This window comes from Leopardus geoffroyi, chromosome D3 (genome assembly GCF_018350155.1).
Source record: "Leopardus geoffroyi isolate Oge1 chromosome D3, O.geoffroyi_Oge1_pat1.0, whole genome shotgun sequence".
In the NCBI taxonomy this organism is placed as follows: Eukaryota; Metazoa; Chordata; class Mammalia; order Carnivora; family Felidae; genus Leopardus; species Leopardus geoffroyi.
In genome coordinates this window covers 66,545,215-66,566,357 of record NC_059339.1, presented here as the reverse complement: position 1 = coordinate 66,566,357, position 21,143 = coordinate 66,545,215, and the positions used below count along the sequence as shown (strand labels likewise).

General features: G+C 53.5%; 1 protein-coding gene across 1 annotated transcript in view; it reads left to right on the top strand.

Annotated features, from left to right (window-relative positions):
* Positions 1–16,134, top strand: part of LOXHD1 (lipoxygenase homology PLAT domains 1) — a 159,809-nt gene extending 143,675 nt beyond the window's left edge. Inside the window, exons 38-41 of the mRNA XM_045457288.1 lie at positions 2,089–2,259; positions 8,160–8,292; positions 9,619–9,777; positions 14,778–16,134. Coding sequence (XP_045313244.1) covers positions 2,089–2,259; positions 8,160–8,292; positions 9,619–9,777; positions 14,778–15,258 — 944 coding nt within the window. The 3' untranslated portion in view covers positions 15,259–16,134. The remainder of the gene's footprint in view (positions 1–2,088; positions 2,260–8,159; positions 8,293–9,618; positions 9,778–14,777) is intronic.
* The last annotated feature ends 5,009 nt before the right edge of the window (positions 16,135–21,143 follow it).

The following is a 21,143-nucleotide window of genomic DNA, read 5'->3' as shown; positions in this document are numbered from 1 at the left end:
AGCATGACCGGGGAACTAGTTAGAGATGGAAATTCTTGGACCTCACCACAAACCCAGTCAATCGGAATCTCTGGGAGAGGGGGGCCTCAGTAATCTATTTCCACAAGCCTTCCAGGTGATTGCAGTGCAGGTGCTAGTTCTCAGCCTTGGATACACATTGAAATCACTGGGCAGCTTTAAAGGCTATTGATACCTCGGTCCTACTTGAGATTCTACTGTAGGTGATTTGGGTAAGGCCTGGATAGTAGAATCAGCCTCTCTCTCTCTCTCTCTCTCTCTCTCTCTCTCTCTCTCTCTCTTTCTCACACACACACCTTCCAAAAGGACCAACATTTTGGTTTCTCATTCTCTGCCTTCCTTTTTACTTGCCTCGCCCTTTCTCTGTTCCACTCTGGAATCCTGTAAGAACCACTCCAGCAGGTCTTATGGACATCATTTCCAGACTGAACACATTGGGGATTATTAAGCAGTTTAATTAGTTTCATGATATTATCAGGAATCATCTCAGAAAGCAACCAATTTATAACCTTATGGGCGGAACTGGCCCTAGTGTAGAAAAGTAAAACGATTATTGAGATTTTTAAAAAAATTTACGGATAAAGCAACTCACCACTCTTTTAACTCAACAGAAGTGTTTTAAATTTTAGCATAATTGTTTTAGCACTCATTGTTTTCCACTTCAGTTGAGTACTTTTTAAAAAGTACTAAAATATATGAAGTACTTTTTAAACCCAGAATGGAAGTATCCTAGGACTGCCAATATGCATGCCCTGCCCAGAGCCTCCACATCTGTCACCCACCCCAGAAGTCCCGTGACTGAATTGTGTGTCCATCTTTCTGTGTCTTTGTGCTTGTAAGACCTTAATGCTTTTGGATCTACAGATGTTGCTGTCAGCAGATGTTGCTGTGGGCAGTGTCCAGTCCTAGAGAATGGCTTTTTGGTGCGGACATTGGGGTGGTCCCCACACCGCCTGGTGAGCTTAGAGGGCAAGACATTAGAGTAGAGCATATACAAGCCTCCCTTGTGAGGTTGCCTTGCGAACATACGACGAGCAGCACGTATCGTCACCATAACCTGTCACACCACTGGATTTCCCCCCACTGGTGGCAGGTGCTTTGGTTCTCAGAGTGCTCAGGGACTTGGAAGGTGGAGAGTAACTGAACTGGTGCATGGTACAAATAATATGCAGCTGCCACAGCAAATGCACATGGACTTATACTCGATGGCTGTGATTTGAAGGACGCCCTGCCAGTTCGAACAGAAGTAGCTGTATGTTCAATATTAGGCCAAGACCTTTCAAGTTTCACATATACCCTGACGAAATAGCAGCTTCTTACTCATTCTGTGACTACCAAACAGCCAAGGTCCTCAAAGTCCTAACATACACATTCAGCATCCACTGAGCAGGTACTACCTGCCAGTCGATATGCAAGTCATTAGGGAAACAAAAACAAGTCAGACCAGGTCCCTGTCCCCAAAAGCTCATGGTCAGGAGAGGAGACACATGTAAACAGTGATGACACAGGGTGGTCAGGATGTGGCCAAGGCAGGTGCAGGGTGCTGTAAGAGCAAGGAGGATATCAGAAACAGGCCTCCTGAGCAATCAGGGGACCCCAGGGAAGGCTCCCCAGAGGAAGTGATGCCTGCAGTGATTCTGAAAGGATAATGGGCATGAACTAGGTGGGTACTGGTGTCAGGAAGCAATGGGATTCATCCTTCAGCTGTGTGAACTCCCAGGAAGTCAGTGACCCCACTGTGAATCTGACGAAGGCCGTGAGCCCTCTCCCTGGTGAATGTGGAATTATGGACAGCACAATTTCTCAGGGCCCTTAGACTGCTTCATGCCCATACGCAAATCCTCCAAGGGCCCATGAACCCCAGGTTAAGGATTTTGCAAAGAGAATTATATGCTCGGGGCTAGAGGAGCCCTCAGAGATCGTCTAACCCACCTCCTCATTTCGTTAACAAGGAAACCAAGGCCCAGAGAAGACAGAGAACTTGTGCGGGGCCACACGGCCAGTGGGCTGGGGGTAGCAGAAAGGTGAAAGCACATTCAGCTCCCAATCCCCATCACGTCTCTTCCCCAGGGATCTTTCCTGGCTGGCACGTGAGCTACATCGACGTGAAGGACAACTCACGTGATGAGACCTTCCGCTTCCAATGTGACTGCTGGCTCTCCAGGAGTGAGGGTGACAGGCAGACGCTCCGTGACTTTGCCTGTGCCAACAACGAGATCCGTGATGAGCTGGAGGAGACCAGTACGTGGCGGGGTGGGTGGGGGTGGGCACCCAGGTGTGATTCCTGGGCTGAAACTTCAGAGTTAAATGCGAGGTAGCTCAGGACGGGATGGGAATGGTGTTGGTAAGTCTGAAGGAGAGACCCTTATAGCTGGAGGGGAATCAGACGTGCAGTGAAGGAAAGAGTCTTGGGAAGGTACATAAATAAACACCCTAAATGTTACTCGGTGAACTTGGAACAGCCAGGACACTGCTACCAAATCTTGGCCCCGATCACGGGGATTAATTAGGTAGCAGGAAAAACACTGGGGACAAGCTTACCCTGTCCCGAGGGCCAGGCTGGGCACTTTGGTGGGAAGCCTTCTCTGGGTTGTTTTTATATCATGGGTACAATTGGTACCATCCATACAATTGGTACCTGTGGCCACAGCTGACAGATCAAGACTTCTGGAAACAGAATTTGCAGGGGGAGCCAGCATCCCCATCGGCCACTTTCTTTGATCCTTCCTCAGGTGATATTTAAAGGGAAAGAGTTTAAATTGATCCCTAAAGTGGCTGGCCATCCAGGACTAGGGAGTTGTTTCTTTAATACAGATGCTGGCGTCTGGGTCCAACAGATTCAAAGAAACCTTATCAAAGGCAGAGCCCGGTGTAAAGAAAGGATTTTTTAACCTTAGTTTTTAAGGGAACACTAACTGCAGTAAGGGGTGAACCCTCAAATCTCAATGGCTTAACAAACCAAAATGTATTCCTCACTCATGTGATAAACCATACAGTGTGGTTGTTGGCAGGAGACCTTCCACGCTGTGATTGGGGGACCCAAGCTCTTTTGATCTGTGTCTCTGCCATTTTCAACATTCTTGGAAAAGGGAGAAGAGTGTGGAGTAGGCATACTCCCCTACCTTCTTAATGAATTGATTGACTTGCTATTGGTGAGAACTAATCACTTGACTCCATCCAGATGCAGGGAAATGTAGTGCCCAGGTGGACAGCCCCTGGGGGTGGGGGGAAAGGAAAGGAAGCACAGATCTCGGGTAGAAAGCCCCCCCCCCCCCCCGCTCATGTTGGCCACACCATCCAAACTACCCAACGATGAGATTAGCGGCTCTCAGAGGTAGTGAGCCCCGTGTCCCAGGGAGCACCCAAAGGAGGGGCCAAGCACCCCCTTGTCAGGCTTACTGCTCAAGGATTCCTGCCCTAATTCAGAGTGAGGACTCCCAGCTTCTGTAAACCACACTCAGCTGAGGAATTACTGGGTGCCCAGTTTCATTGTAGATGCTGTGAGTGGCACACACCACTTTGTGACCTCCAGTTTGTGTTGACCTTTGCACATGGTAAGTCTCCCTGTACAACTATAAGCTCCCAGAGATCAGGGACAGAGTCACTCATTGTTGTAGCCTTCTGCAGCTCTGTAGGCTTTGGGACTCTGTGTGCTGTGACCGCTCAGGGGATGGAAGAAGAGGGGGTCCTTTTCCTTGGAGCCTCATAATCCCGTTAGAGGGAGACGCTGAAGCCCCTTACGCGGTAGGAATGCTTAAGCCCCTGACCCACGTGCCAAGATAAGCGCTAGAGGCTCCTCGGGCCACTGGCGTCCAGGGGAGGAGAGATTCGTGATGCTCAGAGCATAATCACTGAGTCTCCTTCACAGATTTCCTGCCAAACAGCTGCTAAGACCTGCGAGGGTTGAGTTGGCAGGGAGATTGCAGAGGGGAGGCGGCACTTGCGTTAGTTCCGGAAGGATGTTACAGACTGGAGATTGGATGGCAAGGGCACGGAGCCCGGGAGCCGGCCTGGATGACTGGTCTTTACTGAGAGGCTGTGGAGGGCAGAGGGGCACCCTCTAGGAGTCCATAGAGGGACAGACGGCCACACCTGTGTCCTCAGATTGGAGGGTCATCCTGGGGAAAGCCACGGACACAGCCGGAGCCGAACATCCCAATCCTCAGCTACCTTTATTTAACCATTTGGCAGAGATTTACTGAGCACCTACTAAGTGCCACAGCCTATTCTGAGTTCTGGGACACACCAGTGGATAAAACAAAGACCCTGCCCTTGTGGCACTTACTCTCAGTGTCTGTGACCCCTGGGGCGCCTCTGAGCACTCAGCTTGTGAGAACAACACCCTCTCATACTCAAACAGCTTCATATGTGCAAAGCACTCTACACCTCTGTTCTCATTAGATCCTCACAGTCCTACTCCCACCCCGTGAGCTAGATAGGGTACAAATTCACACCTCTATCCCATGGGTAAGGAAAACAAAAACCCAGAAAGGCGAAGTGACACATCTAAGGCCCATTCACAGCTGGTACAACCCAGGTGACCTGATTCTTAGACCGGGGCTCGCTGCACCGCTGCTGGCTGCCTTGTCTTTATTGGGCCTGGCTGCTACTCCAGATGGGTCGATTGCCCCACCTGCCTCAGCCCCCTGTTCCCTACCTTCACCTCCAACTCCCGTTAGCAGCTCCAGAAGCTGCTCCCAGCCCTCTTCAAGCACCTGCCTCTACAGATGACTCCAATGCGCAGCAGAGCTGAAAGCCATTGGCAGCCTTTAAATAACACTGACATCTGGGTCCTGCTCCCAAATTCTGTTGCGATTAATCCGGAGTAAGGCCTGGGCAATAGGATTACCTGCTCACGCATGCACACACACATGCATGCACACTTGCACATGTGCCCACATGGTCACGCTCACGCGCGTGCACACATACACCCTTGGGAGGACAAAATAGATCTGTCTCGCTGGGACGTCCTCCAGCAGGACCGGTGCTTCCCTCTTTACAGCCCTTCCCCTCCCTGTTCTTCCTCCCTTGACACCTTTAGGGCTGCTCAGTCAGCCTTCTCTGCAACATTTCCAGCCCAAATATAGTCCATTTTGATGGCCAGCTCTCCAGGGGGTGGGGGACTTCACCGCATCACCGGGCAGCTCTAGAAGATGCTAGAAAACCCATCTTTATACTCACGTTCTTGAAGCTTCCATTCTTTGGCAGTCCCAGTGGAGTCAAACAGAAAATTTCAGGAGTGGCCAGGACTCGTGGCTGTGTGTGCCTGAACCCCAAACCTAAGCTGGCTCCAGCAGTGAGAAAGCGTGTTGCTTCCCAGAACTCCAAGGCTCGGGCGGAGCTGGTTTCCACTTGGCTGTCTCCAGAGGCTCCAGTCATTTCGGTACATCCCCATCTCCCCTTTCGTCTCAGCTCTGCTTCTTCCTGTGCATCGTGGGAAGACGGCCACTGGGAGCCCCAGCCCCACAGCCTTCTTAACAGCCTCAGTGGAAGGGGAGAGTGTCTCCCACGGGAAGATTCTGGCTGGCCATGCAAGCCACACTGCAGGAGCTCCTTAGAGTGAAGACACTTCTGACACTGTGAGGTGGGCAAGGTGATCTGGAGCAGGAAGTTCCGGAAGCCCACTGCCGTCCTGCTGGCACTCCACAGCGTCATGTGCCCCTGCAGTTCTTGCCTCGGGACGAACACCTGTTTATCCAGCACCTGCCCACATGATGGGGGGCCCTCAACTATTTGCTCATCTCCCTCTGCAGATGCCATGCCCAGAGCAAGATTTCAAGGGTGGTCTGCTCTCCTGTCTCCTGTCTTGCCACTTGAACTCCACTCGTGCCCCAAGAGCCTGTGGTGGCTTTGCTGGCGGCCCCTTAGTGCTGGTGCCTCACACGATGGCTGCTGAGCCCCTCTCTCCAGCTGAGCTTGTCCTGTGGGTGTGCTGGCCTCACGGATGGCCTTACACTGATCCCCACTAGCCTGGGCTCCCCACTGCCCCCATTCTTTCAGGTCCCTAACGCTCCTCTGTCCGTTTCCCCCCAGCAACATAGACACAAAGTTGAGAATCACGCCTTCCACATTTGTATCAAGCTGTCGATGAAATACCGGGAAAGAGGGCAAGGTGAACTACGCTCATTGAAACTTCTTCTCCTCAAAAGACCGCAGATGCCCCTGGCAACATTTGTTCCTAATCTCTCTAAACGTCTTTGCTGACGTACCTTAACCCAGGACCATCAGGGAAGAATGGTCTGTTTGTACTCCATCCGCATTGGTTCTCAAATCTCAGACTTGAGTTCACCTAGTGAGCCCGTAGGTTCCTAGCACCCCTGCCTCCTCCCCCAGGCGCTGACAAACCACGTCCTCAACAAAGCCCAGGACCCACTTTGAACTCACAGGTATTGGGTTTGCAGAACTCACCCCACCCTCTGTGGGGAAAGCGGACCGGCCGTGAGACCTGACTGTGGCTCGGCCGTCGGTCGGCCCCAGCCTCCTGGGCTGGGGTCTATACAGACCCACAGAGCCCCACCTTCTTCAGGAGTTCTGTGCTGTCCGTGGCTCTTCTGCCCTCTCATCGGCGACCTGCCTCTTTGTCAGGATTGCTTCCACCCGTCTCAGCAGCACGCACTGTCCTGGAGAGAAGCCGCCAGGGCAGAAGGGCTAGCGATACACTGAGCTACAGACACAGCGGCGCCTCGTCTCCCTTGTCTGTATCACGTCCCTGGGAGAGCCGTGCGGAAAGAGCTGTCCTGTGCATCCAGAGTCCCAACCCCTCAACGAGTCCTTTACTGTGGCAAGAGCCATATGCACAGGGGACACTCTGACCGACATTGGTTGTGTCCGTGTGCCAGCTCCGAGTCTGGCCTGGTCCCTTGGGAGTGGGAGCTGGGTCCCGTGAACTCCCATCCCCTCTCCTCTCAGTCTTTGCCTGCGCTCCTCCCTCTGCCTCGAACCTCCTTTCGTCTTCCGCAGACGGGAATCCTGGCTCCGTCTTCAAGCGCAAGCTCAAACGCGACCTCCTTCCTGAAGCTTCCTGTGGCCCAACCATTCATTCATTCACTCCACAAATACTTATTGAGTTCCTGCATGCCAGGCACTGTTCTGGGCACTTGGGATCTATCAGTGAGCAAAACGAAGGCCCCTGCCCCCCTGGAGCTCACATTCAGGTGGGAGGGGGAGTACAGGAAACAATAAAATAAGCAGCAAACCACATAGCTATATGTTAGGAGGTAGCAGGTGATGAAGAGAATGTCATGGAGCCCCTTAAGGCCACCTGGGGGCGCTGGGGGCAGGCGAGTTGCCATCTTAGGGTGGGTGGGGCGATCTCCACGAGCAAAGTGAGAGAAGTTGGAAGCACTCCAGGGGAACAGTCACCCCAGGGCTCCAGGGACAGCAGGGGGGCAGAGGGGCCGAGGGGGGGGGGCAAGGGGGAGAGCAAATGCGAAGAGACAGAGCTGGGAGAGGTAATGGGCAGCTCATTTGTTCTCTCACCTGGAGATACTTCAGCCCCTTGTTGCAAGGTTAGCACATCCTTTGTTGCAAGGTTAGCACATCCCATCTGTGGCCTGTGGTAGTCAGTGTGTGCCTGGGGCTGCAGGTGGAGCTCTAGGGGCCCCGAGTCTAGCCCCATCCTGACCCTTAGCACCGACATAACAAATGTTGCTGAGTGAATGCAGACATGCTCAAACGAGGCGCAGGGGAGGGGTGCGGTGGTGCTGGGTGCAACTCGGCCTTGAGACAGGGCAGAACCTGACTGCATGTGGATAGGGCTCAGGGCTCTCCTGGAGTCTGGACTGCCTGTAGCTTCCCCCTCACTTCTCCCTCTCTGCCCTCTTTCTGCACAGGATCTCCGTTTTGCATCTCGGGGTGGGGGGGTGCTGTCCATCCCTGAGAGCCAGGCCCCAGCACCTGTCCCAAAAAACTCCCCACCCCCTGCTTCCTGGTGTTTCACTCCCAGCGGCTCCATGGTCACCAGGCAGAGTGGCTGCTCTATAAATAAAAGACATGCTTATGGTGGCCAGACTGGGGCAGGTTTTTGTTGTAGTGCCTCCTTGTGGGGACTCCAGCCTATCCCCAGGCTGTGGTCTAAGATCAGATGGAGGACAGAGAAGCTGCTTCCCCCAGCTGACCTTCTCCCACCTTCTCCACTGCAGCCTACGAGATCGTCATAGAAACGGGCAACGGAGGCGAAACCAGGGAGAACGTCTGGCTCATCCTGGAGGGCAGGAAGAACCGATCCAAAGAGTTTCTCGTGGAAAATTCTTCCCGACAGCGGGCCTTTAGGAAGTAGGAAGAGGGGGTTCCCACTGGGGAGGGAGGGGGGTGGGGTGGGTAAGAGAGGGACCCCCCAAATCAACCCCCTTGGTGGGTGCCCTAAGTATGCAAATGGGCCTAAACTGCAAGCACTTAATTGAGTACCTACTTTGTGCCAATCCTATGCGAACTCCTACGGATGGATGAAACAGGAGATTTATAAAAGGGAAAGGGGGAGATTGCCACGCAAAGAGAGGCCAGTATAAGAGAGGAGAATTTAATTATTCCAACTACTAAAAGGAGAGGATAATTCTGTAACCAGACAGAGGTGCCAATATCACCACCGTGGCAATCCTACTACAATATATCAATATATTAAAGTAGCACATTGTACACCTTACATTTACACGGGTTTGTGTCAACTATATTTCAGTTTTAAAAAGTTAATGGACAGCTACAGCAAACATTAGTAATTAATTAATTAAAGAGAGCCCGCTGTGCGGCAGGACCAGGAATCGTTGCGGACCCCATCCAAGTCGGGGCAGACTGCACAGTCTAGTCTGCAAGGGAGCCGTGTAAGACAGCACAGACTAAGTTCTACTTAGGAGGAGGAAGGGAGGAGAGAGCCTCTTAGATGCTTTGTAGGAAAATCAAAATCGGGTCTCGGGAAAAGGCGCTTCTCACCCCTCCTGGTTGACAGGCACAGCCGGGAAACCTCAACTCCTCCTCCACACCAGAGCCACCCCTGAACTGCCCAGATGCCCACTTCATCTCCCCGCTCCCCCAGAACTGCTTACAGAAGTCTCCCCCTCCTGTGACCCACTGCACCTTGCATTTGAACTCCCTCTGCATCAGGATGAAGTATGAGCTCCTTAGACTGGCACCCGCAGACCACCACACATGGCCGCACCCCACCTTTTCCGTGGCTGCTTCCCTGACTGGACCCCAACTGCAGCCGAGCCAACAAGCCCCCCACAGATGCCTCCTTGCCCTCAGTCCCCATCCCGTGACTTTGCCAAGTCAAGTCCACCTCAGGGGCCTCTTCCCTCCCTCCCTTTGCTGTGCTCTCTGAATCCCCACCACCCTCCCCAGCCTAACCCTCAGGGCCTCGCCCTCCTCCCACCTCTGTCTGCTTCGTGATGTTACCACCCCCTCCTGCTGGGACCAGGCTGTGGTTGTCTTGTTCCAGAATGACACTGCACCCCTCCAAGAATGCAGGGCTGACATCAGGTCATGGTTGCCATTCTATCCCTCCTCCTTAGACCAGTGCCTGGAATGCAGTAAGCTTTCAATAAAGGCTCACTTCCTACAGTGGACATCGGCATCTCTTATTAGAGGCCATGCTTTTGTGTCCTGCAGGGGGACCACGGACACGTTCGAGTTTGACAGCGTCTACTTGGGGGACATTGCCTCCCTCTGCGTGGGCCATCTCGCCAGGGAGGACCGGTTCATCCCCAAGAGAGAGCTGGTCTGGCACGTCAAGACCATCACCATCACCGAGATGGAGTACGGCAACGTGTATGTATGTACGGCAACGTGTATGTGGAGTACAGTAACGTGTATGCCTCCACCCCTCCCCCCGGAAGGGCTGCTCCCTCCGCACAGCGGGATGGGGCTAGACCACGGGCAAGACGCCAGGACCCAGGGAGCTGTCCCCTTCGAGGCCACCTCGTTCAGGAAACTTACGAGATAGGGAGGGAAAGGCAGCCGTACTCTTTTGGAGCTTTCTGAGCCATAGGCCTACCCTCAGAGGCAGGGACTCGGCCAGATGAATTTGAGGGCTCCAGCCTTTTAATCCAGGGACGCTTCCTTGGAAGAAGTAAGCCAAACAGGACCAGACAGCGGACGCTTCCCTTCCCTCCCCCTCCCATCACTGTGCGATGACAAAGAAATACAGCTTTGAAGCCTGATGCTTCCACTGGCACAGTGAAAGCCCTGCCATCCTTGTGGGCAGAGTGGGGATCAGAGCCCAACTGGAGTAATGCCATGGCCCACCTGCCTCTGAGGACCCCGGATAAGGAGCTTTGCATTGCCCCCACCAGGGCCTTCTGGAGACTCAGGCATTTCTGAAGGATTAAGGGTTTTAGTTACCTGGGTAACAGTCCACAGCCATCAGTTTTTCTAATTAAAACCACTTGGTTACCACATTGGATGCCAGAAAGAGCCCCGAGGCCCTGGAAGGCAGGAACAGCAGTGTGAAGGCACCGGGAGAGGAGGAAGGGGAAGCCGAGGGCAGTGCTTGCCTCTGGGAGGCTAGACCCGAGGAGTGAGTGACAGGTGACACGTGCAGATCCCGGGGCCAGCCTGCCACTGCTCGCTGGGTCACCCCCCAGAGCTGTTGCCACCCGCTCCCCGAGCTGGCCCTGCCCCTGGCGACGCCTTCACGGTGAGCACAGCAGACCGGTGCAGGCTCAACCGGGGCAGCGCCCTCGGCTGCCCTCTCTGGCCTCAGGAGCTCAAGTCGCTCAAAGCAGTGTCTGTCCACGCTCCACCTGTGACAGTAGGCTCCCTGGGATGCCCAAGCTTCCCCTTTGGGAATCGGTCAGGAAGGGTCCTGACTTGTAAACTTCTGTCTTGACCAACTCAGGCTGCCGTATCAAAATCCCACAGACCGGGTGGCTCCAATAGCAGACCTCTTTTTCTCGCAGTTTTGGAGGCTGGACGTCAGAGGTCAGGGAACCAGCATGGTTGGGTGCTAGTGAGGCCTTTCTCCCTGGCTTGCCGCGTCGTCATGGCAGAGAGAGAGAGAGAGAGAGAGAGAGAGAGTGTGTTATCCATTGCTCTTTTAGCGAAAAACCAGCCGGTTACAGTAAATCCTGCCAGACTTGCTGGTCCTGGCTGCCTGGAGCGATTATTGATGGAGACTTGAGAGCTGAGACATAGAGGCCCAGAGGAGTTACCACCTCACCCAGCAAGTCGGGCCCAGGGCACAGCCCCTTCTGCAACCCAGCACTGCCTGCCAACCACATCGAGTATTGCTACCGATACCACACCTCTGCAAACCCCACCCCCCCCAAAAACCAAACGGTACAAGAAAATACAATATAATACAGTGCAACACTATGCAATAATAAGAAATAGTCTTCCCTCGAGTTAGCTTTAAACCAGCCATGGTGGCTGTAAGAAAGACACAGAGCCAAAAATCTCAGCACCACCAAGCACCTTCCAGTCTCAGAAGGAAGGGGAAATACAAGCTCAGCCCAGGAGCTTCCTACCCCACAGTCCTGGGGCCGAGTTGTAGAATTTCTCATCCAGGGAAAGAAACCACCATTCCCACACCCTCAAAAAAGGGTGGCCTTTTGTCAGTATGTCACTAGGCCTGGAGGGGGAGGAAGGGATGTCTGTGGAGTGGGGGCTCTGCCCAAAGGGAAAGGGGTGCAGAGAGTCCAGACCCTGAATACTAGAACTGTCACCAAGTCAGCTGTGTGGCCTCAGGCGGTAACCCGTCACCTCTCTGTGCTGTCTCCCTCCGGGAAGAGAGCTGGATGTTCACTGGAGTCTGGCGCCGGGGGAAGGACGACAGGGGTCCAGCTCAGGGAACTCTCGGAGGTCATAGTGAACCGGCCCGTGCAGGTCTCGAGCTTGGATCCTGATGGATGGCATACATGCGTCCACAGTTCCTTTCCGGCCATCACATTAACCGTACCGTTCGGACTTCCAGGAGTTACAAATGAATTTAATCTCACTCTCCTGTAAACACAGGAGTCTCCAGTTTTCATCTTTCAGCCGGTTCCAGTGGTGACTCCTCCTTAGGGTGTGCCGTACCTTCTAAGGTTCTCCTTTGCACTGAGATCCTCCGGATTCGATGGAAGGCCACACCCAGGGGCTTTTGCTTCTTTCTTTCTTTTTTTAACCAAATATAACTTCATTGTTTTATCTCAATACCATATATAATACCCAGCCATTATAAAAATTCAAATAATACAAATCGTCTTTTAAGTAAAACTTCCCGAAAGCCCTACCCATCAGAGACAGCCACCATGAGTGTTTGGTGACCCCGCTCTCTCTGACACTTTTCTAACATCTCACAAACGCTGTTCACAGAAGTGTGATCCTATTTACATGTTTTTCAAATGTATTTAATTTTTCATTTGTTATTTTTTGCTTTTGTCATTAGTCTTTCTGATGTCCCTACCCTCCTTTCCAGTGAGTCCACACCTAGAGTCATGACCCCACAGAGCCCAGGGTCCCACATCTTGGTGATCTTATATGTATGAGAAACGTTTTCCTTATGGGTCTACTAGGGAATATTCTTCAGCCATTAAAAATAATGAATTAAATATGTACCAGATGACTTGGAGCGATTCCCGGGAAAAGCAAGATATGGGAAAACACATATTATATGATGCCATTTTGTAAAGGGAACACTGACATCCCACATATGTCTGTGTCTGTGTGGGTCTGTGCATGGTTGGGTGAAATGGAAGGAAATCTGGCAAGATACACCCGCAACTGTTCCATGGGTTATCTGAGGTAAAGGTGGGATGTGGAAGTGGAAAGGAAGGAGGGAAAAAGGAGAGAGAGCCAAGCGAAAAGGGGAAGAAGAGTGTATTTAGAAAAACACGCATGTGGTCACATGATTTGTGCATTTATAGAGAATTATGTATATCAGTCAGCATTTGCATAAAGAAATACATTTTTAAAGAACGTCTAAACAAAGATTGAAGTTATATCCCCCTCCGAGAAAGTGTGGTATGTAACAACAATCCGAATTTATCAAGTGATGAACTGGGGGAAGAGAGATCTCGAAACAGAATATGGATTTCCTGCCAGTGTCTTTCCGTGGCTGTCTCCTCAGGTGGCGAGGCAGGCTGGCTCTGGGCCCGCTCTGGCTCACCTCGGGCAGTGACTTAGTTTCCCCTTCTGTGAAATGGGAGGATGATGCCTGAAGCTCCGGGTTGTCATGGGAGCCGACGAGATGCAAGGGTGCAAAGCCCCGGTCGGCACTGAGGAAGCAAGCAGAAAATCCTGCTTTTTTTGCGGTTATGGATTTTCATCTAAAAGGGGTCTGATTTTGCACCATTGGGCACGCCCTTTTAGGGATGCATTCCTGAAGTCATCAGTCAGTGCCAGGACAGCTTATTTCCAAAGCTGTTAAAATATTAGCAGTTGGGAGCGGGAAGAAACCATAGCAGTTGTTCAGTTCAAACCTCTAGCATTGCCAATGGGAAAATCAAGGTCTGGGTAGGAGACGTGGCTTGCCCAAGGTCACAAGAGTAGCAGGTGGCAAGGCTGGAGTAGACCCGAGGCCCCCTTGCACTCCATGCAGCATTTTCCCACTGTGCCTCCTGACTTCCTCCCTTGTAGTTAACTATTAGACTAACTACCATTACCCATAGGGTAAAATTGGGGGTGTGGAGGGTGGGGATAGAGAGGGGACATTTTGGTCCAAGACCATTACTCTTGGCCCTGTACTTGCTTCTGCTTATGGCGCTGCTTCAGTAGAGGATTTTCTCTTACCCCTTGCACCCCTCAGACCATGAGCACGTGCATGTATGTGTTTTCACGCATGCACACGCGTGCGTGCACGCACACACACACTCATACTTTAACTCAGCCCAGTGCGAGGGATTTGGGACGTTTCCACTTGGCTTTGCCTGGATCCCGCAGCTGTCCCTGAAGGTGAGAATACCAGGTACAAACATTCATCAGTCCCTTTGAAAGAGCAAGGGGACCAGCACGGTTGGCACGGAGTGAGCTTAGTTAGACAAGGCCAGGTGCTCGGTCAGAAAGGCAAACGGCAGGCAGAGGGTCCAACCACATAGGGTCTTGCAGCCCTTGGTAAGGTGGTGATTTTTACTTAATCTAAGAAGCCGTTGGAAGGTTCTGAACAGAGGAATTACATTCTTGGACTTACGTGTCCACGGGGTCACTTGGCTGCTGTGGAAAGAATGGACCACAGATAGCAGAAGCAGGGAGACCAGCTAGGAGGCCGACCTAGGAGGGAGGAGGTGGTGGTGACTTGGACCAGACGAGTGGCAGGACAGATAGTGAAATACTGCATACTTTTTCAAGTGGCTGATTCTGGACCTATTTTAAAGGTGGGATTTGCTGGTAGATTTGATGTGGAGTTGGGGGGGGGGGATGGAAACGAAAGAATCAAGGAGACACTGGAAGGGTAGAGATGCCTCTCGCCGTGGGTTTTAACACAAACAAGACCCCATCCTCATATTTAAAAAAAAAATTTTTTTTAACATTTATTTATTTTTGAGACAGGGAGTGACAGAGCATGAACAGGGGAGGGTCAGAGAGAGGGAGACACAGAATCTGAAGCAGGCTCCAGGCTCAGAGCCTGATGCGGGGCTAGAACTCACGGACCGAGAGATCATGACCTGAGCCGAAGTCGGCCGCTTAACCGACTGAGCCACCCAGGCGCCCCCCCATCCTCATATTTTAATGCAGACATTTCCGACCCCATCTCCGGCCACCTGGAGAAGGGATCATTCATGGCCCGGGGGGCCCGGGGGGAGGGTGAGAGCCTTGGCTGGTATCCACTGAGCCTCCTCTGTCCCTGCCAGGTACTTCTTCAACTGTGACTGCCTCATCCCCCTCAAGAGGAAGAGGAAGTACTTCAAGGTGTTCGAGGTCACCAAGACGACCGAAAGCTTTGCCAGCAAGGTCCAGAGCCTGGTGCCGGTCAAGTACGAGGTCATTGTGACGACAGGCTACGAGCCGGGTGCAGGCACCGACGCCAATGTCTTCGTGACCATCTTCGGGGCCAACGGGGACACGGGCAAGCGGGAGCTGAAGCAGAAAATGCGTAACCTCTTCGAGCGGGGCAGCACCGACCGCTTCTTCCTGGAGACGCTAGAGCTGGGCGAGCTGCGCAAGGTGCGGGTGGAGCACGACAGCAGCGGCTACTACTCGGGCTGGCTGGTGGAGAAGGTGGAAGTCACCAACACCAGCACCGGAGTGGCCACCATCTTTAACTGCGGCCGGTGGCTGGACAAGAAGCGGGGCGACGGGCTCACCTGGAGAGACCTCTTCCCTTCCGTCTGAGGGGCCGGAGGCTCTCGATCCCACCGTCTCGCCGAGATGCTCCTGACCACAGCCTGCTGCCTCCACCTTGGCTTTCAGCAGGCCTTTCTCAGAGCCTCCTGGGGCCGGGACTGGGCGCCAGAAGGGTGGCATGGGTGGCGCGGTGGCCTGGAACTTCACGGTTCTCCGGAGGCCACTGCAGGGGACTACTTGTGGGCCCCGCCCCTCCTCAGTCCCCTGGACCTACAGGAACCGATCAACGCGTGTCGGAATCCCTGGCTGCACAAAAATAACCTTCTTCGCTTTCTTTTCCAGTGACAGCAGTGGCCAGGCTGAGACTTGCCAAGTGTAGATGGGAAACTGGGGCTTCACCCAGGGGATAGAAGTGGGGAAGAGGAGGCCATCGAGGTGGTGTATTTGAAGAGAAAACTAATTAACACGTTTTTCCCCCCAAAGCTAGGCTAATTAAATTTTTTACTGACCACACCCCAAGAAGAATTCATCTTGGCATCTACTCACAAAGAAATGCATCCTTTCCCCCAGTTTCAATGACTCCAGTGGCAAACAGAGAAAAGCAGCAGGAGGAAGTGTTTTAGCCCTGGCGGGGGGTGGTTTATAAGCCTGCAAAAAGGTATGTGATTCTGTCCATCATTTATGGGAAACTCTGTGCCAGGTGCCCACTGGTTGTTCTAACCTGTGAGAACACAGTTGAGACCCACAGACCTGAACAGAAGGTGAAGGGGCTGGGGGGGGGGGCGGGACAGAAAGGGACACAAAATAAAGGTGCAGTCTCTGCCCTCCAAGGGATATGACCTTGATGACGAGGCTGCAGGAGAAACACACACACACACACCCTCCCTCGTGGACAGTCACGAAGGGATCTGCAATGCAAGATCCTTGCAAGGCAGCAAGAGCGCCTCAGGTCTCAGCACCTGACTTCTGATTTTCCTGCTGAAGCAGGACTGAGTGGAAAGGAAGTCTTCCTATAGGAGGGCACCCCCCCACCCCCGTCACCCTGTGTCCTGTAGCCCAGACAGGTGTAAACTCTTATTGAGGCTGATGGGTCTAAAGCAAGTTCCAGGAGCTCCCAGAGACCCTTGGAGAAAGGCTGAGTTTGCAAGCGATGGCTCAGAGGCAGCCAGAGAGCTTGGGCAAGCTTGGGCACATTATTTCATCTCCTGGGGCCTCAGTTTCCTCACTTGTCCAACAGGGACAATGATAGTAGCTACTGCATAGGTCGTCATACGGACTAAATGAGTTAATCTGCAGGCAGTTTTAATTCAGCACCTGCACTGAAGGGTATGTCCATCATGTTGAACAAGCAGGCCTCCGGGGAGCTGGGGTGGTGGGGGTGGGGGAGAAGTAATCATGAAACACCTTTATTTGTATCTTTTTCCGTGGAACTGGCCTCCGCCCAGCCCCCACCTCCCCAGCACCCCCATGCCCCCGATGAACACTTAGCCAGGCCTCGGCTCTTCTGAACTCTCTTAGGTCGTAAAAAGTGCAACCACCACCTTAAAAGTCACAAAGCCCATTACATTTAAATGGCTCTGGGGGTGCCTGGGAGGCTCAGTCGGTTGAGCGTCAGGTCATGATCTCGCAGTTCGTGAGTTCGAGCCTGGCGTCAGGCTCTGTGCTGACAGCTCGGAGTCTGGAGCCTGCTTTGAGTTCTGTGTCTCCCTCTCTCTCTGCCCCTCCCCCACTCACACTCTGTCTCTCTCTCGAAAATAAATGAATATTAAAAAATAATAAATGTCTGGCTTTGATGTAAAGGCCAAAGTCAGGCTCAAAATTCATCTTCTGCCATCCCCCAACTCGGTGCTATCACAGGGTGACCAGAAGTGAAGGAGAAGGACACGCGTGTGTGTGCACACGAGTGCAACTGTGTGTGCAGGTGCGTGTGTGCACACGTGTGGGTGCGTGGGGGCGCCCCTCCCCCACCTTGCACTGTCACTCCTGCTCCCCTCTTGCTGACCACGGGTTCCGATCCCTTGGAGAAGGAAGGAAGGGAAGGATGCCTACAAGGGTTCTTTCTCCGTGCTTCAGCCTCCACTCTGCCTTCTTTTGAGGACCTAAGACACCCAGATAGTTCCCGCGGCATCCTTTGCTCTGACGAACTCTGGGCATTCGGGCCACTCATCTCTGCTACCAGCGGCCAGCCAGCCCATCCTTCATCCCTACGGTTTCTGTGGATGGGGCAGGATGCTATGCCTTCAAGCAAGGTGGGCACATCCCCTCCCTGGGTAGCCCTGTGGAAGTCGCGGTCACTAGCGTTGGGTAAAAGGGCAGCCAGGAGGGAGGGGGTACTCCCAGGCCACCGACAGCAATTTGAGTGTGCTGTTCCCGTGGCCACGGCCTCCTCCTCAGCCTCCCCACTGTGTCTGAACCAGCTCAAAGTTGAAAACAGTCTTCCGCCATGCCCCCCCGGCAAGCACCGTGTGCTCTCGCTGTGGAATGCGGCAGCTGTCGTCCGGTTGATCCTCCTGAGCTGGCACAGGGACAGCCCGTGTTATCATCCTGCTGCTGCCAGGTCCAGTGTGGGCTCACTCTTACCCAGGTGGGGCAGGCCTGGTTTGCCAACACACCCCACGGCCTCATTAGCCCTTTCCACCCCTTCCCTGCCTGCCTCCTCTGCCCCCCTAACAGGTGGCCTGTTGAGACCCACGACCCTGCTGCTGTGAAGACCCCGTAAACAGTGGTCACACCTTTGGTGCACGGAGACGCACTTTGTTACCCACGAGGCACGTTCCCCCCAGCCATGTTCCCCGAGTGCCGGGACCTGGGCCATCTCCATCAGGGGCGAGATGCCCACAGCTCCAGGTCCCGCGGCTCCTCTCCAGCACCACCACACACACTGTCCCCCCCGGCTGGGCCCCTGCTGAGACGGCACCGTCTGCCTCAGGTCTCCTGCAGCCCGCCCAGCCACCCATCCCTCCACCATGTTCCCAGGCCTCATGCTAGTCCACTCTCTCTGCTCTGTAGGGCCAGAGCGGGTCCCCAGTGGCAACGCGGGGCTTAAACCAGGCCGTCTGACGCCCTTCACACTCCGTGGAGGAGGTGGAGGAGGTGGGGGGAGAGGTGAATAGCCAGGGGAACACAGGGGCTTGCAGAATTCAACCCCTGGCGGGTCCAGTCTCCATAGCCCTGCTTCTGTGGGCACCACCTTGCCCGAGGGAGTGTTGGGGCCCCCGGCCAGTCTTGTACCGCCTTCCTCTCTCCATCAGGCTGTGCTGAGGATGCAGGCAAAGGTGGGGAGCACCCCCTATAAGGTGGTTGGGGAGAAGGGCACTCTGCCCCGAGGAAGGAACGAGGGACACCCACGAGATGCTCTGCCTTTCAAGTCCAGTCTCTTCCTTGTAGGCTGTCCCAGGAATCCTCCTCTTGGAGGGCAGAAGGCAAGGCTGGGGTTAGGATAAAGCAAGCAAGAAGCTTTAAGGGAGCTCAGCCTCAGGCTCGTGCAATGGCAGGGCTGCACCTGAGAGTGAGGCCCCTTAAATGTTGCCCCCCGGGCACCCGCCTTGCCTCCCCCTAGTCCTGGCCCCAAGCAGAAAGTTACTCTGCCCGTAGCAGTGGCCAAGCTCTGCACCCCAGCAGTCCGAATTCTGAGGCTGAGACCCAGCAGCCAGCCATGGCGAGGGTGAACCCTCTTGGGACGGTCCCTCCTGAACCCAGCTCGCCCGAGGCCGGGCTGCCACCAGAGTCCCAGGTCGTTGCTGAGCAGTCGGCCATGGGCAGGAGGCGCTACACGTCAACCCTCCAGCCAAGACAGAGCCCCTCACTGGAGCTCAGGGTGAAGGAAACGAAGGAATGGTCTCTGCCTCCCCCAGAGCCTCCTTTCCGTTCCTTCAGACCTTGCCAGAGCTGCTCCTTCCCTCCCCAAATCCCCCTGGCACCCACAGCTTGCTTTGTTGGAAACTTCTTCCTTATAAGGTTGGCTTCTTGAGTGACAAGGTTTTCTACCAGCTCCACATTTCCTCTCCTGATTTAGAGACAAGTCTCCATTAAAGAATATTCGGAGAGAAACTTAATTGCACTGCTTTCGAGTAACTGCTAACAAAGTATTTCCAAATAAATATCCCCAGGGGCCCACATCAAAGAAATGATAAGACTCATTTGCAGTTAGCACACTCTATTTACATACAAACTGTTGCACCAAAGTCTAAAAAACACTTCTGCTCTTAAGTAGGTTAAACAAAAACCTTCCAATTTTATTTTCTCAGCTTTTTGGTTGAACAACCTTTTTCTTCCAAGATTTCGAGAAAAGTAAACTCAGTTTACTTTTATACGCCAGTTCAGTTACACGCCTTCTGAATTCTGATTGTGCGGGGTCCAACTAGATGAGGTCAGAAGTACTGTGGGTACCCCCCGCCACGAGGACCCCTGTTGCTGTGTGTGCATCCTGAACAGGGGCCCCCATTTATCCAGCCCCTTGAAAGAGCATGGCACCAGGCGTCGACCCCTGGCGGGCACCAAGAGAAGGAAATGCCCTGAGCCGTCAAAGGCAAGGTAAGGGGCTTCGGAGAACAGGTCAGGGAGCCTCAGTTTTGGACAAAGGAAGTAAAGAGAGCCTATGAGAAAGAAGGAAGTCTTGGACAGATGGGCCTGGAGAGTAAGGGAGGAAAGAGCATTTTCGTCCTAAATTTCACAGGGGGGATTTGGATGGGGCACCTGGATGGTGGGAGAGGTGGGGTTGCTTGTGAGCTGGAGAAAAGAGGAGTTCTGTGCTTCTGGCCTAGGAGCCTCAATGTGGCTTTTCTTCTAGAATCTCCCAACCGAATGAGGAAAGACTGTTACAAAGCGGTGATTCCAGAAGTCTTGGCTTTGAGGCCTCGGCTACCAGCTCTCCTACTGGACAAGCCATTGCTGGTGGCTGACCGCAGGGGCGGGGGGGGGGGGGTGGTCGGCCAGTGGGGAAGAATGCACATTGATGGGGCCTGGAAAACTCTCTAGGAAAAGGAAAGGGAGGGGAGAACAAGAGGACCAAGGAGAAAGACTATGGAACGCAGGGATTTTTTTGTTTGTTTATTTTTGAGAAAGAGAGCGAGTGTGAGCGGAGGAAGGGCACGGAGAGAGGGACAGAGGATCTGAAGCAGGCTCTGTGCTGACAGCAGCAAATGAGCCCGACGTGGGGCTCGAACTCATGAACTGTGAGATCATGACCTGAGCCGCAGTTGGACGCTCAACCCACTGAGCCACCCAGGCGCCCCAGGGATTTTTTTTTAAATCATCATCATCATAGCTAATGTTTATATAGCGCATACTATATACCAGACACGTGTTAAAGCACTTTAGCTCATTAGATCCTTATAAAGACGTACGAGGGAGGTCCTGTTACGATCTCCATTTCACAGACAAAGACACTGATGCACAGGCAGTTTCAGTAGCTTGCCCAAAGGCACACAGCTAACAGGTGGCACAGGAAACCCAAGGGCAGGGCTTTCCTCAAAAAAAAAAAAAAAGAAAAAAAAAATGCTGGATGAGAGCTGGGTACATAAACCAGATGAAAGAACAGCTGCTCTGGCTGATGTGGGGACAACGGGGTGGTTCTGAGACAGAAGGCAGATCAGCACCGTGCAGGGCAAGTGTGGAGAAGTGTTACTTGCTGGGCTTCAGGCGGCTGCATAGGGCCTGCCACTGAGGGCAAGGGGAGTGGGGAAGATAATGCTCTGGCAAGAGAATTCCTTGTTTCCTACTTCCCAGGAGCGGTGGGGGTCTCCCCCCGCCCCCACCCCCCAGAACAGGGAGTGCTGGGGAGAAACAGGAGGCCCGATGTGAGAGGTCTCATCGCCGGGCAGGGCTTGGAGGGAGGACAGAAGCGGCTGGGAGACAGCCAGGAGCCTGGGGGTGAGGTGAGGGCGATGTGATGGTTCATTCGGTTGGCTGTGGGGTACCCCGGTTCAGTGTTA